General features: G+C 49.4%; 1 protein-coding gene across 1 annotated transcript in view; it reads left to right on the top strand.

Moving 5' to 3' along the window:
- The first annotated feature begins 500 nt into the window (after positions 1-500).
- LOC132833340 (insulin-like growth factor-binding protein-like 1) overlaps positions 501-16,713 on the top strand; it is a 72,940-nt gene continuing 56,727 nt past the window's right edge. The window contains exon 1 of the mRNA XM_060851529.1: positions 501-989. Coding sequence (XP_060707512.1) covers positions 554-989 — 436 coding nt within the window. The 5' untranslated portion in view covers positions 501-553. The remainder of the gene's footprint in view (positions 990-16,713) is intronic.

Raw genomic sequence — 16,713 nt, 5'->3', positions numbered from 1 at the left:
GGATATGTACACGGTGTATCCCACATACAGTGAGTGGGATGTGTACACGGTGTATCCAACACACAGTGAGTGAGATGTATACATGGTGTGTCTCACATACAGTGAGTGGGATGTGTACACGGTGTATCCCACACACAGTGAGTGAGATGTATACATGGTGTGTCTCACATACAGTGAGTGGGATGTGTACACGGTGTATCCCCCCCCCCCCCCCCCCCACACACACACACACACACACAGAGTGGGATATGTACACGGTGTGTCTCACATACAGTGAGTGGGATGTGTACACGGTGTGTCCCACACATAATCGCGGTCGGGGACGGGGGTGTAGGGAGAGCAGGTGGAGTTGAGATGAACAGGGAAGGCTCCTGAGAGAGTTAGCTGGATATGGTGAATCACTGATTGGGAATGTGCTGAGGAGTGTTTATTTGGGATCTGACACTGGTCCAATCGGAGATGCACATGAATAATGAATGATGGGGGCCGGAGTTAGGAGCTGGTGTACACCGAGGGTGTCAGTCACTGAGGGGGAAGCGGCTGAACCGGCGGGATGGAGAGGGGGCTCTTGCTGCTGCTCCTGCTGGGAGCGATGGGCTGGGAGCACGGAGTGCGAGCCGAGTGCGGTCCGTGCGCGCTGAGCTCCTGCCCGCCTGTCCAGTGCCAAGTGCCCGAGCTCCAGGCCAAGGACGAGTGCGGTTGCTGTGAGCGGTGCCTGGGGGTGCAGGGGGAGCTGTGCGGGGGAGCGGGGCTGCAGCACGGCCGCTGTGCCCCGGGCTATGTGTGCCTGACCTCGGCGGACGGTCAGCGGGCCGACAAGGAGGACGAGGAAGGCACCGGCTCCTGCATCTGCAAACACGACTACCCGGTGTGCGGCTCGGACGGGAGCACCTACCCCACCATCTGCGCCCTGCACCTGGCCAGCTGGCAATCGGTGCACCGGCTCCAGGGCAAAATCCACAAGACCCACGATGGAGAGTGCAAATATGGTAAGAGAGACAGAGAGAGTGGGACAACTGCAGAGAAAGAGAGAGAGTGGGACAACAGCACACAGAGAGAGAGAGAGACAACAGGAGAGAGAGAGAGAGAGAAAGTGGGACAAAAGCAGAGAGAGAGAGAAAGAGGGACAACAGCAGAGAGAGAGAGAGAGGAACAACAGCAGAGAGAGAGAGAGGAACAACAGCAGAGAGAGAGAGAGAGAAAGTGGGACAAAAGCAGAGAGAGAGAGGAACAACAGCAGAGAGAGAGAGAGTGGGACAACAGCAGAGAGAGAGAGAGTGGGACAACAGGAGAGAGAGAGAGAGAGAATGGGGCAACAGCAGAGAGAGAGATAAAGTGGGACAACAGCAGAGAGAGAGAGAGAGGGACAACAGCAGAAAGAGAGAGAGAGAGAGAGAGTGGGACAACAGCAGAGAGAGAGAGAGAGTGGGACAACAGCAGAGAGAGAGAGTGAGAGAGACAACAGCAGAGAGAGAGAGGGACAACAGCAGAGAGAGAGACAACAGGAGAGAGAGAGAGGGACAACAGGAGAGAGAGAGAGAGCGAGAGTGGGACAACAGCAGAGAGCGAGAGTGGGACAACAGCAGAGAGAGAGAGAGTGGGACAACAGCAGAGAGAGAGAGAGACAACAGCAGAGAGAGAGAGGGACAACAGCAGAGAGAGAGAGGGACAACAGCAGAGAGAAAGAGGAACAACAGGAGAGCGAGAGAGTGGGACAACAGCAGAGAGAGAGAGGGACAACGAGAGAGAGAGAGTGGGACAACGAGAGAGAGAGAGAGAGAGAGCGAGAGTGGAACAACAGCAGAGAGAGAGAGAGGGACAACAGCAGATAGAGAGAGAGAGAGAGAGAGTGGGACAACAGCAGAGAGAGAGAGTGGGACAACAGCAGAGAGAGAGAGAGAGAGACAACAGCAGAGAGAGAGAGAGGGACAACAGGAGAGAGAGAGAGAGTGGGACAACAGGAGAGAGAGAGTGGGACAACAGCAGAGAGAGAGAGAGAGAGAGAGAGAGACAACAGCAGAGAGAGAGAGAGACAACAGCAGAGAGAGAGAGAGGGACAACAGCAGAGAGAGAGTGGGACAACAGCAGAGAGAGAGAGAGAGAGAGTGGGACAACAGCAGAGAGAGAGAGAGAGAGAGAGACAACAGCAGAGAGAGAGAGGGACAACAGCAGAGAGAGAGAGAGGGACAACAGCAGAGAGAGAGTGGGACAACAGCAGAGAGAGAGAGAGAGAGAGTGGGACAACAGCAGAGAGAGAGAGTGAGAGAGACAACAGCAGAGTGAGAGAGACAACAGCAGAGAGAAAGAGGAACAACAGGAGAGAGAGAGAGTGGGACAACAGCAGAGAGAGAGAGGGACAACGAGAGAGAGAGTGGGACAACGAGAGAGAGAGAGAGCGAGAGTGGGACAACAGCAGAGAGAGAGAGTGGGACAACAGCAGAGAGAGAGAGAGTGGGACAACAGCAGAGAGAGAGAGAGAGACAACAGCAGAGAGAGAGAGGGACAACAGCAGAGAGAGAGGGACAACAACAGAGAGAAAGAGGAACAACAGGAGAGCGAGAGAGTGGGACAACAGCAGAGAGAGAGAGGGACAACGAGAGAGAGAGAGTGGGACAACGAGAGAGAGAGAGAGAGAGAGAGAGCGAGAGTGGAACAACAGCAGAGAGAGAGAGAGGGACAACAGCAGATAGAGAGAGAGAGAGAGAGAGGGACAACAGCAGAGAGAGAGAGAGAGTGGGACAACAGCAGAGAGAGAGAGAGAGAGACAACAGCAGAGAGAGAGAGGGACAACGAGAGAGAGAGAGAGTGGGACAACGAGAGAGAGAGAGAGTGGGACAACAGGAGAGAGAGAGTGGGACAACAGCAGAGAGAGAGAGAGCGAGAGTGGGACAACAGCAGAGAGAGAGAGAGAGAGGGACAACAGCAGAGAGAGAGAGGGACAACAGCAGAGAGAAAGAGGAACAACAGGAGAGAGAGAGAGTGGGACAACAGCAGAGAGAGAGAGAGCGAGAGTGGGACAACAGCAGAGAGAGAGTGGGACAACAGCAGAGAGAGAGTGGGACAACAGCAGAGAGAGAGAGAGAGAGGGACAACAGCAGAGAGAGAGAGAGGGACAACAGGAGAGAGAGAGAGGGACAACAGGAGAGAGAGAGAGGGACAACAGCAGAGAGAAAGAGGAACAACAGGAGAGAGAGAGTGGGACAACAGCAGAGAGAGAGAGAGCGAGAGTGGGACAACAGCAGAGAGAGAGAGGGACAACAGCAGAGAGAGAGAGAGAGTGGGTCAACAGCAGAGAGAGAGAGAGAGTGGGACAACAGCAGAGAGAGAGAGAGAGAGGGACAACAGCAGAGAGAGAGAGGGACAACAGCAGAGAGAGAGAGGGACAACAGCAGAGAGAAAGAGGAACAACAGGAGAGAGAGACAGAGAGTGGGACAACAAGAGAGAGAGAGTGGGACAACAGGAGAGAGAGAGTGGGACAACAGCAGAGAGAGAGAGAGAGGGACAACAGCAGAGAGAGAGAGGGACAACAGCAGAGGGAGAGAGGGAGTGGGACAACGAGAGAGAGAGAGTGGGACAACAGCAGAGAGAGAGTGGGACAACAGCAGAGAGAGAGAGGGACAACAGCAGAGAGAAAGAGGAACAACAGGAGAGAGAGAGAGAGAGTGGGACAACAAGAGAGAGAGAGTGGGACAACAAGAGAGAGAGAGTGGGACAACAGCAGAGAGAGAGAGAGACAACAGCAGAGAGAAAGAGGAACAACAGGAGAGCGAGAGAGTGGGACAACAGCAGAGAGAGAGAGGGACAACGAGAGAGAGAGAGTGGGACAACGAGAGAGAGAGAGAGAGAGAGAGCGAGAGTGGAACAACAGCAGAGAGAGAGAGAGGGACAACAGCAGATAGAGAGAGAGAGAGAGAGAGTGGGACAACAGCAGAGAGAGAGAGAGTGGGACAACAGCAGAGAGAGAGAGAGAGAGAGACAACAGCAGAGAGAGAGAGAGGGACAACAGGAGAGAGAGAGAGAGAGTGGGACAACAGGAGAGAGAGAGTGGGACAACAGCAGAGAGAGAGAGAGAGAGAGAGAGACAACAGCAGAGAGAGAGAGGGACAACAGCAGAGAGAGAGAGAGGGACAACAGCAGAGAGAGAGTGGGACAACAGCAGAGAGAGAGAGAGAGAGAGTGGGACAACAGCAGAGAGAGAGAGTGGGACAACAGCAGAGAGAGAGAGTGAGAGAGACAACAGCAGAGTGAGAGAGACAACAGCAGAGAGAAAGAGGAACAACAGGAGAGAGAGAGAGTGGGACAACAGCAGAGAGAGAGAGGGACAACGAGAGAGAGAGTGGGACAACGAGAGAGAGAGAGAGAGAGCGAGAGTGGGACAACAGCAGAGAGAGAGAGTGGGACAACAGCAGAGAGAGAGAGAGTGGGACAACAGCAGAGAGAGAGAGAGAGACAACAGCAGAGTGAGAGAGACAACAGCAGAGAGAGAGAGGGACAACAGCAGAGAGAGAGGGACAACAACAGAGAGAAAGAGGAACAACAGGAGAGCGAGAGAGTGGGACAACAGCAGAGAGAGAGAGGGACAACGAGAGAGAGAGAGTGGGACAACGAGAGAGAGAGAGAGAGAGAGAGCGAGAGTGGAACAACAGCAGAGAGAGAGAGAGGGACAACAGCAGATAGAGAGAGAGAGAGAGAGAGGGACAACAGCAGAGAGAGAGAGAGAGTGGGACAACAGCAGAGAGAGAGAGAGAGCGACAACAGCAGAGAGAGAGAGAGAGAGAGAGACAACAGCAGAGAGAGAGTGGGACAACGAGAGAGAGAGAGAGAGAGAGGGGGGGACAAAAGCAGAAAGAGAGAGAGAAAGAGAGAGGGACAACAGCAGAGAGAGAGAGGGAGTGGGACAACAGCAGAGAGAGAGAGAGAGTGGGACAACAGCAGAGAGAGAGAGAGTGGGACAACAGCAGAGAGAGAGAGAGTGAGGAAGAGAGAGACAACAGGAGAGAGAGAGAGTGGGACAACGAGAGAGAGAGAGAGAGGGGGGGACAAAAGCAGAAAGAGAGAGAGATTGGGACAACAGCAGAGAGAGAGAGAGAGAGATTGGGACAATAGGAGAGAGAGAGAGAGAGAAAGTGGGACAACAGCAGAGAGAGAGAGAGAGAGTGGGACAACAGCAGAGAGAGCGGGATAACGGGGGAAGGAGAGTGGGACAACAGGGGAGAGAGAGTGGGACAACAGCGGGGAGAGAGAGTGAGAGAGACAACAGCAGAGAGAGAGAGGGACAACAGCAGAGAGAAAGAGGAACAACAGGAGAGAGAGAGAGTGGGACAACGAGAGAGAGAGAGAGAGGGACAACAAGAGAGAGCGAGAGTGGGACAACGAGAGAGAGAGAGAGAGCGAGAGTGGGACAACAGCAGAGAGAGAGAGTGGGACAACAGCAGAGAGAGAGAGAGAGTGGGACAACAGCAGAGAGAGAGAGAGAGACAACAGCAGAGAGAGAGAGAGAGACAACAGCAGAGTGAGAGAGGGACAACAGCAGATAGAGAGAGAGAGAGAGAGGGACAACAGCAGAGAGAGAGAGAGAGTGGGACAACAGCAGAGAGAGAGAGAGAGAGACAACAGCAGAGAGAGAGAGGGACAACGAGAGAGAGAGAGAGTGGGACAACGAGAGAGAGAGAGAGTGGGACAACAGGAGAGAGAGAGTGGGACAACAGCAGAGAGAGAGAGAGCGAGAGTGGGACAACAGCAGAGAGAGAGAGAGAGAGGGACAACAGCAGAGAGAGAGAGGGACAACAGCAGAGAGAAAGAGGAACAACAGGAGAGAGAGAGTGGGACAACAGCAGAGAGAGAGAGAGCGAGAGTGGGACAACAGCAGAGAGAGAGAGAGAGTGGGACAACAGCAGAGAGAGAGAGAGAGTGGGACAACAGCAGAGAGAGAGTGGGACAACAGCAGAGAGAGAGAGGGACAACAGCAGAGAGAGAGAGGGACAACAGGAGAGAGAGACAGAGAGTGGGACAACGAGAGAGAGAGAGTGGGACAACAGCAGAGAGAGAGAGGGACAACAGCAGAGAGAGAGAGGGACAACAGCAGAGAGAAAGAGGAACAACAGGAGAGAGAGAGAGAGAGTGGGACAACAGCAGAGAGAGAGTGGGACAACAGCAGAGAGAGAGTGGGACAACAGCAGAGAGAGAGTGGGACAACAGCAGAGAGAGAGAGAGACAACAGCAGAGAGAAAGAGGAACAACAGGAGAGCGAGAGAGTGGGACAACAGCAGAGAGAGAGAGGGACAACGAGAGAGAGAGAGTGGGACAACGAGAGAGAGAGAGAGAGCGAGAGTGGAACAACAGCAGAGAGAGAGAGAGGGACAACAGCAGATAGAGAGAGAGAGAGAGAGAGTGGGACAACAGCAGAGAGAGAGAGAGTGGGACAACAGCAGAGAGAGAGAGAGAGAGAGACAACAGCAGAGAGAGAGAGAGGGACAACAGGAGAGAGAGAGAGAGAGTGGGACAACAGGAGAGAGAGAGTGGGACAACAGCAGAGAGAGAGAGAGAGAGAGAGAGACAACAGCAGAGAGAGAGAGAGGGACAACAGCAGAGAGAGAGTGGGACAACAGCAGAGAGAGAGAGAGAGAGAGTGGGACAACAGCAGAGAGAGAGAGTGGGACAACAGCAGAGAGAGAGAGTGAGAGAGACAACAGCAGAGTGAGAGAGACAACAGCAGAGAGAAAGAGGAACAACAGGAGAGAGAGAGAGTGGGACAACAGCAGAGAGAGAGAGGGACAACGAGAGAGAGAGTGGGACAACGAGAGAGAGAGAGAGAGAGCGAGAGTGGGACAACAGCAGAGAGAGAGAGTGGGACAACAGCAGAGAGAGAGAGAGTGGGACAACAGCAGAGAGAGAGAGAGAGACAACAGCAGAGTGAGAGAGACAACAGCAGAGAGAGAGAGGGACAACAGCAGAGAGAGAGGGACAACAACAGAGAGAAAGAGGAACAACAGGAGAGCGAGAGAGTGGGACAACAGCAGAGAGAGAGAGGGACAACGAGAGAGAGAGAGAGAGAGCGAGAGTGGAACAACAGCAGAGAGAGAGAGAGGGACAACAGCAGATAGAGAGAGAGAGAGAGAGGGACAACAGCAGAGAGAGAGAGAGAGTGGGACAACAGCAGAGAGAGAGAGAGAGCGACAACAGCAGAGAGAGAGAGAGAGAGAGAGAGACAACAGCAGAGAGAGAGTGGGACAACGAGAGAGAGAGAGAGAGGGGGGGACAAAAGCAGAAAGAGAGAGAGAAAGAGAGAGGGACAACAGCAGAGAGAGAGAGGGAGTGGGACAACAGCAGAGAGAGAGAGAGAGTGGGACAACAGCAGAGAGAGAGAGAGTGGGACAACAGCAGAGAGAGAGAGTGAGGAAGAGAGAGACAACAGGAGAGAGAGAGAGTGGGACAACGAGAGAGAGAGAGAGAGGGGGGGACAAAAGCAGAAAGAGAGAGAGAGAGAGAGAGATTGGGACAACAGCAGAGAGAGAGAGAGAGAGATTGGGACAATAGGAGAGAGAGAGAGAGAGAGAGAAAGTGGGACAACAGCAGAGAGAGAGAGAGAGTGGGACAACAGCAGAGAGAGCGGGATAACGGGGGAAGGAGAGTGGGACAACAGGGGAGAGAGAGTGGGACAACAGCGGGGAGAGAGAGTGAGAGAGACAACAGCAGAGAGAGAGAGGGACAACAGCAGAGAGAGAGAGGGACAACAGCAGAGAGAAAGAGGAACAACAGGAGAGAGAGAGAGTGGGACAACAGGAGAGAGAGAGAGTGGGACAACGAGAGAGAGAGAGAGAGGGACAACAAGAGAGAGAGAGAGTGGGACAACGAGAGAGAGAGAGAGAGCGAGAGTGGGACAACAGCAGAGAGAGAGAGTGGGACAACAGCAGAGAGAGAGAGAGAGTGGGACAACAGCAGAGAGAGAGAGAGAGACAACAGCAGAGAGTGAGAGAGGGACAACAGCAGAGTGAGAGAGGGACAACAGCAGAGAGAGAGAGGGACAACAGCAGAGAGAGAGAGGGACAACAGCAGAGAGAAAGAGGAACAACAGGAGAGAGAGAGAGTGGGACAACAGCAGAGAGAGAGAGGGACAACGAGAGAGAGAGAGTGGGACAACGAGAGAGAGAGAGAGAGAGTGGGACAACAGCAGAGAGAGAGAGAGAGAGACAACAGCAGAGAGAGAGAGGGACAACAGCAGATAGAGAGAGAGTGGGACAACAGCAGAGAGAGAGAGAGAGAGTGGGACAACAGCAGAGAGAGAGAGAGAGAGACAACAGCAGAGAGAGAGAGGGACAACAGGAGAGAGAGAGAGAGTGGGACAACAGGAGAGAGAGAGTGGGACAACAGCAGAGAGAGAGAGAGAGAGAGTGGGACAACAGCAGAGAGAGAGAGAGAGAGGGACAACAGCAGAGAGAGAGTGGGACAACAGCAGAGAGAGCGAGAGCGAGAGTGGGACAACAGCAGAGAGAGAGAGAGAGAGAGTGGGACAACAGCAGAGAGAGAGAGAGGGACAACAGCAGAGAGAGAAAGAGGGACAACAGGAGAGAGAGAGAGAGTGGGACAACAGCAGAGAGAGAGAGAGCGAGAGTGGGACAACAGCAGAGAGAGAGAGAGAGAGGGACAACAGCAGAGAGAGAGTGAGAGTGGGACAACAGCAGAGAGAGAGTGGGACAACAGCAGAGAGAGAGAGGGACAACAGCAGAGAGAGAGAGGGACAACAGCAGAGAGAAAGAGGAACAACAGGAGAGAGAGAGTGGGACAACAGCAGAGAGAGAGAGAGCGAGAGTGGGACAACAGCAGAGCGAGAGTGGGACAACAGCAGAGAGAGAGAGAGAGGGACAACAGCAGAGAGAGAGAGAGAGAGGGACAACAGCAGAGAGAGAGAGAGAGTGGGACAACAGCAGAGAGAGAGAGAGAGTGGGACAACAGCAGAGAGAGAGAGGGACAACAGCAGAGAGAGAGAGAGGGACAACAGCAGAGAGAGAGAGTGGGACAACAGCAGAGAGAGAGAGGGACAACAGGAGAGAGAGAGAGAGAGTGGGACAACAAGAGAGAGAGAGAGAGTGGGACAACAGGAGAGAGAGAGAGAGAGAGTGGGACAACAGGAGAGAGAGAGAGGGACAACAGCAGAGAGAGAGAGAGAGAGGGACAACAGCAGAGAGAGAGAGGGACAACAGCAGAGAGAGAGACAACAGGAGAGAGAGAGAGGGACAACAGGAGAGAGAGAGAGAGAGAGAGTGGGACAACAGGAGAGAGAGAGAGGGACAACAGCAGAGAGAGAGAGGGAGTGGGACAACAGCAGAGAGAGAGAGAGAGAGGGACAACAACAGAGAGAGAGAGAGAGAGAGAGGGACAACAGAGAGAGAGAGAGAGAGAGAGTGGGACAACAGCAGAGAGAGAGAGGGAGTGGGACAACAGCAGAGAGAGAGAGAGAGAGGGAGAGTGGGACAATAGGAGAGAGAGAGAGAGAGAAAGTGGGACAACAGCAGAGAGAGAGAGAGAGAGAGTGGGACAACAGCAGAGAGAGAGAGAGAGAGAGAGTGGGACAACAGCAGAGAGAGAGAGAGAGAGAGTGGGACAACGGGAGAGGGAGAGTGGGACAACGGGGGAGAGAGAGTGGGACAACGGGAGAGAGAGAGAATGGGACAACAGGAGAGAGAGAGAGAGAGAGAGAGAGTGGGACAATGAGAGAGAGAGAGGTTGGGGCAACGGGAGAGAGAGTGGGACCACGGGAGAGGGAGAGTAGGACAACAGGAGAGAGAGAGTGGGACAATTGGGGGGAGAGAGAGAGTGGGACAACAGGAGAGAGAGATTGGGACAACAGGAGTGAGAGAGAGTGGGGCAACAGGGGAGAGAGAGTGGGACAACAGGGAAGAGAGTGGGACAACGGTGGCGAGAAAGAGTGGGACAACGGGGGAGAGAGAGAGTGGGACAACAGGAGTGAGAGAGAGTGGGACAATAGGGGAGAGAGTGGGGCAACAGGGGAGAGAGAGATTGGGACAATAGGGGAGAGAGTGGGACAACAGGGGAGAGTGAGTGGGGCAATAGGGGAGAGTGAGTGTGGGGCAACGGGAGAGAGAGTGGGGCAACAGGAGAGAGAGAGAGAGAGAGAGAGTGGGACAACGGGAGAGAGAAAGAGATTGGGGCAACGGGAGAGAGAGTGGGACCACGGGAGAGGGAGAGTAGGACAACAGGAGAGAGAGAGAGAGAGTGAGTGGGACAACGGGAGAGAGAGAGTGGGACAATGGGAGAGAGAGAGAGAGAGAGAGAGTGGGACAACAGGAGAGAGAGTGTGGGACAACGGGGGAGAGAGAGAGAGAGAGAGAGTGGGACAACGGGGAAGAGAAAGAGAGTGGGACAACAGGAGGGAGAGAGTGGGGCAATGGGGAGAGAGAGTGTGAGAGTGGGACAACAGGGGAGTGAGTGGGGAAACGGGAGGGGAGAGTGTGGGGAATCAGGGAAGAGAAATGGAGGCAATTGGTGAAAGAAAGCAGGCATTAGGAGAGGGGAGCAGGGCAGCAGGGGAAGAGAGAAGGTATTAGGGAAACAAGGAAAGAAAGTGTACCAACACGGGAAGCGAGGGGGCAGTACAGAAGGAGATGAGGGCAATAGGGGAGCAGGGATTGAAATAAGGGAAACAAGAGCTGGGAGGCTTGGGAGACAGGAGGTGTGAGGGAGGGAGGGAGGAGAGTCAGATTGGAAAAGATATGGGAGGGAGGGATTGAGTGAGAGGGTGAGGGAAATAGAGGGCAAGAAGGGCTGGGTTGGGGAGAGTGGGAATGGAGGGGCTGGGGAGGAGAGACTTGGCGTAGAATAACGCGTGGGAGAAAGGGAAGGGGGAAGGACAACAAGGGGGAGAGAGAGAGAGTGATCAAGGGTGGACGTGGGCACTAAATACATTGAATTATCGAGCACACTTCCGCACCAATTTATTTTCTCTCACTATTTATTGTTTGAATGTTCCATGTTTTTGTTTTCGCCGTTTCTCTTTTCCTGTCTGTCACATGTTGCTCCCCTTGATTAGTCTCTCTTTGTACTCTTCTGCCTCGCATCTCTCTCTCTCTGTCCCAGTTCTTTATCTCTCTTTCATCCTGGGCTCCTCTCCTTTCTCTGGCCCTCTGTCGCCTGGTTGTGCCTCCCTGACAGAGAGAGTGAGATGGGAGTGAAGGGAAGGAAAGACAGATCGAGAAAGCGACAGAGGGAGAAGCAGAAAAGGGACAGGTATAAAGGCGCAGCGAAACTGAGGGGCGATTTCTCTCCCTCTGTGTATCACCCATCCACATTAGTTCTCGCCCTTAAACTTTGAACGGGAAACTGTGCAGCTGCTGTGAAATGTGTTGAGATTTTGCAAACCGGCCGAACCTGTGCTAAATATACGAGACATACTCAGAAGTACGGAGCGCTAGGCTGGGTGCGATGGACCGAAGCAGTGTTTGGGGTTCGGTTTCCGCAGGCTAAACCATTCAGTTCCTTCACTTGCCTTGCCCCAGTCCTGCTGTTAAGGTCTCCAGTCAGGCTCAGTGTGACAACTAGGAACTGCTGTAAAGCTCTGGCGATAGCTGTGTTTTCCCAGATGAAGGCACCAGATTACTTTCAGTCAGGTCCCTGTGGGAAAGGCGCTTGTCTGAACCCGAGAAGCAGCTGCTGCCTCATTTAATGGGACATTTGGACCATTGTATTCGCCCACAACTGCCCCCTCTACATCCCTGGTAATTGGGTGTGTAAACAATTAGAGGGAGGAAAACAGAATTATCTATTCAGAATATTATTATATAATAAAACTTCATTATTCGGACTTGGCAGTATGCTGAGTGGGTTTAATGTGAACTATTTGGATCAAATGTTCCCAATTATTACTCCTCACTTGTACTTTAACCTGCTGCATACATGTAGGCTTCCAGTATGTGTGAAGGATGGAGAGATACACAGGAGGGAAGATATGCCCCGCAGGTGGGAGGGATACACAGGAGGGAAGATATGCCCCACAGGTGGGAGAGATACACAGGAGGGAAGATATGCCCCACAGGTGGGAGAGATACACCGGAGGGAAGATATGCCCCACAGCTGGGAGAGATACACAGGAGGGAAGATATGCCCCACAAGTGGGAGAGATGCACAGGAGGGAAGATATATCCCACAGGTGGGAGAGATACACAGGAGGGAAGATATGCCCCACAGGTGGGAGAGATACACAGGAGGGAAGATATGCCCCACAAGTGGGAGAGATGCACAGGAGGGAAGATATATCCCACAGGTGGGAGAGATACACAGGAGGGAAGATATGCCCCACAGCTGGGAGAGATACACAGGAGGGAAGATATGCCCCACAGCTGGGAGAGATACACAGGAGGGAAGATATGCCCCACAGCTGGGAGAGATACACAGGAGGGAAGATATATCCCACAGGTGGGAGAGATACACAGGAGGGAGGTTATATCCCACAGCTGGGAGAGATACACAGAAGGAAAGATATACCCACAGCTGGGAGAGATACACAGAAGGAAAGATATACCCACAGGTGGGAGAGATATACAGAAGGGAAGATATATCCCACAGCTGGGAGAGATACACAGGAGGAATGGTATGTCCCACAACTGGGAGAGAATTACAGGAGGGAAGATATATGTCCCACAGTTGGGAGAGATACACAGGAGGGAGGTTATACCCCATAGCTGGGAGAGATACACAGGAGGGAAGATATATCCCACAGCTGGGAGAGATACACAGAAGGGAAGATATACCCACAGCTGGGAGAGATACACAGGAGGGAAGATATATCCCACAGCTGGGAGAGATACACAGAAGGGAAGATATACCCACAGCTGGGAGAGATACACAGGAGGGAAGATATATCCCACAGCTGGGAGAGATACACAGAAGGGAAGATATACCCACAGCTGGGAGAGATACACAGGAGGGAAGATATATCCCACAGCTGGGAGAGATACACAGAAGGGAAGATATACCCACAGGTGGGAGAGATACACAGAAGGAAGCTCTCCAAGGTGACTATTATTCCATGGAGCTCCTTTGTATTAATGACATCTAGCTGCCTTCAAACTATACCCAAAACCAATCCATAAGTGATACGGTGCAAAAACCCTACACAGATGTGTAACTATCAATGAAAATTTGTTGTTTGGGCCACAGAACAAGATAGTGTAAATTTTAAGGAGTATTTTAATAGCAGGAGAGGCTTAAGTTCTGTGTAGCTGTTATAGATGGATTTGTTAGTATCAGTGAAGCTAGAGGGCCTGAATTGAAGCAATGCAGATATCTTGGAGGGTTTTGGAGCAAGAGATGGATACAAAGATAGGGTGTATTCATAGAGGAATCTAAAAGCAAGAATGGGAATTTTAACATTAGAGTGTTGCTGGACAGGAGCCATTGTAAGTCAGTGTACATAACCAACATATATTCAGTGGAAAGATTCTATAGGTGTATGATTCATAGGTGAATGGATAGATTTTACAAATGCCAGTATTACAGTTTTCTTATGTAAATTAGATGGTAATAAATGCTTAACATTTCTTTGCAAAATGCTTATAAATATTTTGATCTATTCTAGCAATTTTTGTAAGATGATCCTCATGCAATTTTTCCCAAAGTTGACAAGTAAATACAATTTTAGATTTCAGAATTTAAAAATGCATTCCAGCACTAATATATGGTCTTTAGAAATTAAAAATACAAAACTAGTGTTGGTAAACTAAATTAATCTCTATGCTGAAGTGCATCGGTATGTAAGGTCAAATTTATTAATATCATGTTAAAAAATCCAGAAGCACAACACAAATACAACACATTTTGATGTGCAGTCACTATTATGTAGCACAGCTGTCAGTTTAAACACAATACTATCAGACAAAAAGGGGTGCGAGATGAATGTTTCTAGTTTCTAGTCTCTAGGTTGAATGAGGGAGAAATTTACCCAGACCAGCAGGTTCTGGGTTTTTTTTTTCAAAATATTTTGGGGTTTTAATTTTGGGATCTTGGTTCAACATTTTGTCTGAAAGACAATTGCTATAATGAAGCATCAGCTTAGATTGTGAAGTCAGGTCCTGGAGTGAGACAAACTCCAAACATTGAAGCTACTCAAAGCAAAACAGAATCCAAACTGACAATCGCTTAACTGAAAATTTGAAACAAAGATTCCATTTGTGTTTAGGTTTTCTTTGCATCTGTTGTTGTACCAAGTTTGACTGGAATCACTATAAGACAATGTTGCATTACAAGTATTATACCGATATCATGTTCGAAAGAGTAATTCATGTGGGAATTCATGGTTGTAATTTTAGGATGGAGTCACCTTGTGGATGTACAGTTATTCTGAAATCACAGTCATCATTTTGTCATCTTAGCTGATCTGCAAGACCCATTTGGCTAATTCAGGGGAACTTCAGACCTTTACAAAAACAAGAATGAGTTGCTCTTGTTGCACTGTCTTACATAGTGAGCATTTGCCTACTGCTAGGTTTGCACAATACCCCATTGAAATGGAGAGAAGGAAAGAGGCTGCAGGAAAAAAATTAATGGAAGGAACTGAAGGCAATATCAAAGCAGTATGTTTCAAGGTTTGCGAAAGAGGAGCGATGGAACGCGGTAATAGCGAGTGAGATCTGGAATATTGGATATGGCCATTGATGAAGAAATGGAGGAAAAATGCCAAAGAAGTCTAATTCAGAAAAAGAACACAGAGTGTTGAATCAGTGCATTAGGTTGGAGGAGATCAAAGAAACAGGATAAGATGCAATATCGGAAGGATTTCTAAATGTTATTTTAAAATGAATTGGAGGATGAATGTTCCGCTGAGTAGATAGTGATGCCATTTAGGAACGGAAGTAATTACAACAGTGGTTGCCCGTTTGGAATCAAAACATTTTTGACCAATACCGTACTGCTGAAGTGTGGAAGAGAAATGGCAAAAGTGATGGAATTAATGACTCACTCAAAATATTGTTACAGTTGTGAGGTTTATAAATTTATCAAGTTTAAATTGAGGGTAAATGAAGGCTGTCATTAGACTTGTTCTAAAGATTTTCTCACATTAAGTTTGTGAGATTGGATTATTACACGTCAAAGGAAAGCTGAGATTGTTTTACAGAGAAGGTGCAAGGTATTTCTACCTGGAAACAAAGGCAGCAGTCACTGAGTTTACAACAAGTAGACTGAGTCTCACAAATTGTAGCTATCAAGTTGTAAACAGTTGTGATATAAACTGTGCAGTTACTTTCAAGGTGAAAGAGCATTGCATAATGTGTTTCATGTTGCCATGTGAAAAAGGGTGGAGGAAGCCATTTTGAGATCAGGTTACAGGCTTCCCTAAAAATAAATTCAACAAATAACAGAGACTACAGAGATTCCATGTAGTAAGCAGGGAGAAAAATGCCCTGAAAAATGCAAAAGCACCTGGTGACAGTATCTTGAAGTTACTACTTGACAAATGGCCATCTAGTGACACATTCAAAGTTAGGGACAAAGATTGACCTTCTGCGAAAGGGACTGTAATTCCATGGACATAGTGATGTGTGGTAAGTATAAAAAGGGAATGTTCATCATTGTAATTTAAAATGTAAGTTGCCCCCAAGAAAAAAGTGTTTTTAGTCAGTAAAACTTTTTAAATGATCAATCCATACACGAGAGGAGAGAGATTTAAGAAAAACATGACAGGCAATTTTTCTTACACAGAGGGTAACTTGGCTGTGGAATGAACTTCCGGAGGGAGTGGTGGGTGCAGGCACAATTACAATGTATTAAAGATATCTGGATGAGTAGATGAGTAGGAAAAGTTTGGAGGGATATATTTCAGGAGCAGGCAGGCAGGACTAGTTTAGTTTGGGATTATATTCAGCATGGTCTGGTTGGACTGAAAGGTCTGTTTCCTTGCTGAATGACTCAATGTCATTCTTTCAACTAATGGGTGGAAGTTTAAATTTCTTTTAAATTGTTATGGAACAATGTACACACTACAGGAATTGTCTCAAATGTTGATTGTGACTTTGATGGTTTGCTTCAGTTCTATTGAGTTAGACAGAAACTGAACTGGAAATGGGTAGAATTGCCAAAGACGCATTCAAGGATTTTATAGAAGAAAGGAGCTGATAGAATGGATCAGGAGTGAGCTTTGGATGAAGGAAGTCAGCTTGACAATTATCTTTGCATCAAACAAAAACAAAATTGAAATGCCTATCTGGGCAAATTCTCTTCTCTTCAGTCAGATCTTTTATTCATTCTTAGAATATGACACCACCGACATGGGAAGCACTTTTATTCATCCTGAAATGCCTTTATATTGAGTGGCCTGCTAGACCATTTCAGAGAGCAGATTATAATCATCCACATTGATGAGGATCTGGAGTCATTTGTAGGCCAGACTAGATAAAGATGGCCAATTTTCTTCACTGATGGACATCAGTGAAGATCTTTTTCAACAGTCTCATAATTTCATGATAATCTTTACGGAAACTGCTATTTTAAATTGAGATGTATTTGCTTAATTCAATTTAATTTCTCCCACTGCCCTGGTAGGATTTGAATTCATATCATTGGAGTATTGTCCTAGGCCAGCACTACTTGCCACTACACTACTGTCCTTTGCAAAGTTACACTTCAAATTTCTGCATGAGTTCTTGACTTGATGTCACAAATACTTTTTGCCTTTCTATTTATTTTCTTGAATAAACTATTTT

The sequence above is a fragment of the Hemiscyllium ocellatum genome, chromosome 36 (assembly GCF_020745735.1).
Source record: "Hemiscyllium ocellatum isolate sHemOce1 chromosome 36, sHemOce1.pat.X.cur, whole genome shotgun sequence".
NCBI classification, from domain to species: Eukaryota; Metazoa; Chordata; class Chondrichthyes; order Orectolobiformes; family Hemiscylliidae; genus Hemiscyllium; species Hemiscyllium ocellatum.
Note: the sequence above shows the minus strand (reverse complement) of the source record. Positions and strands in the feature narration are given on the sequence as shown.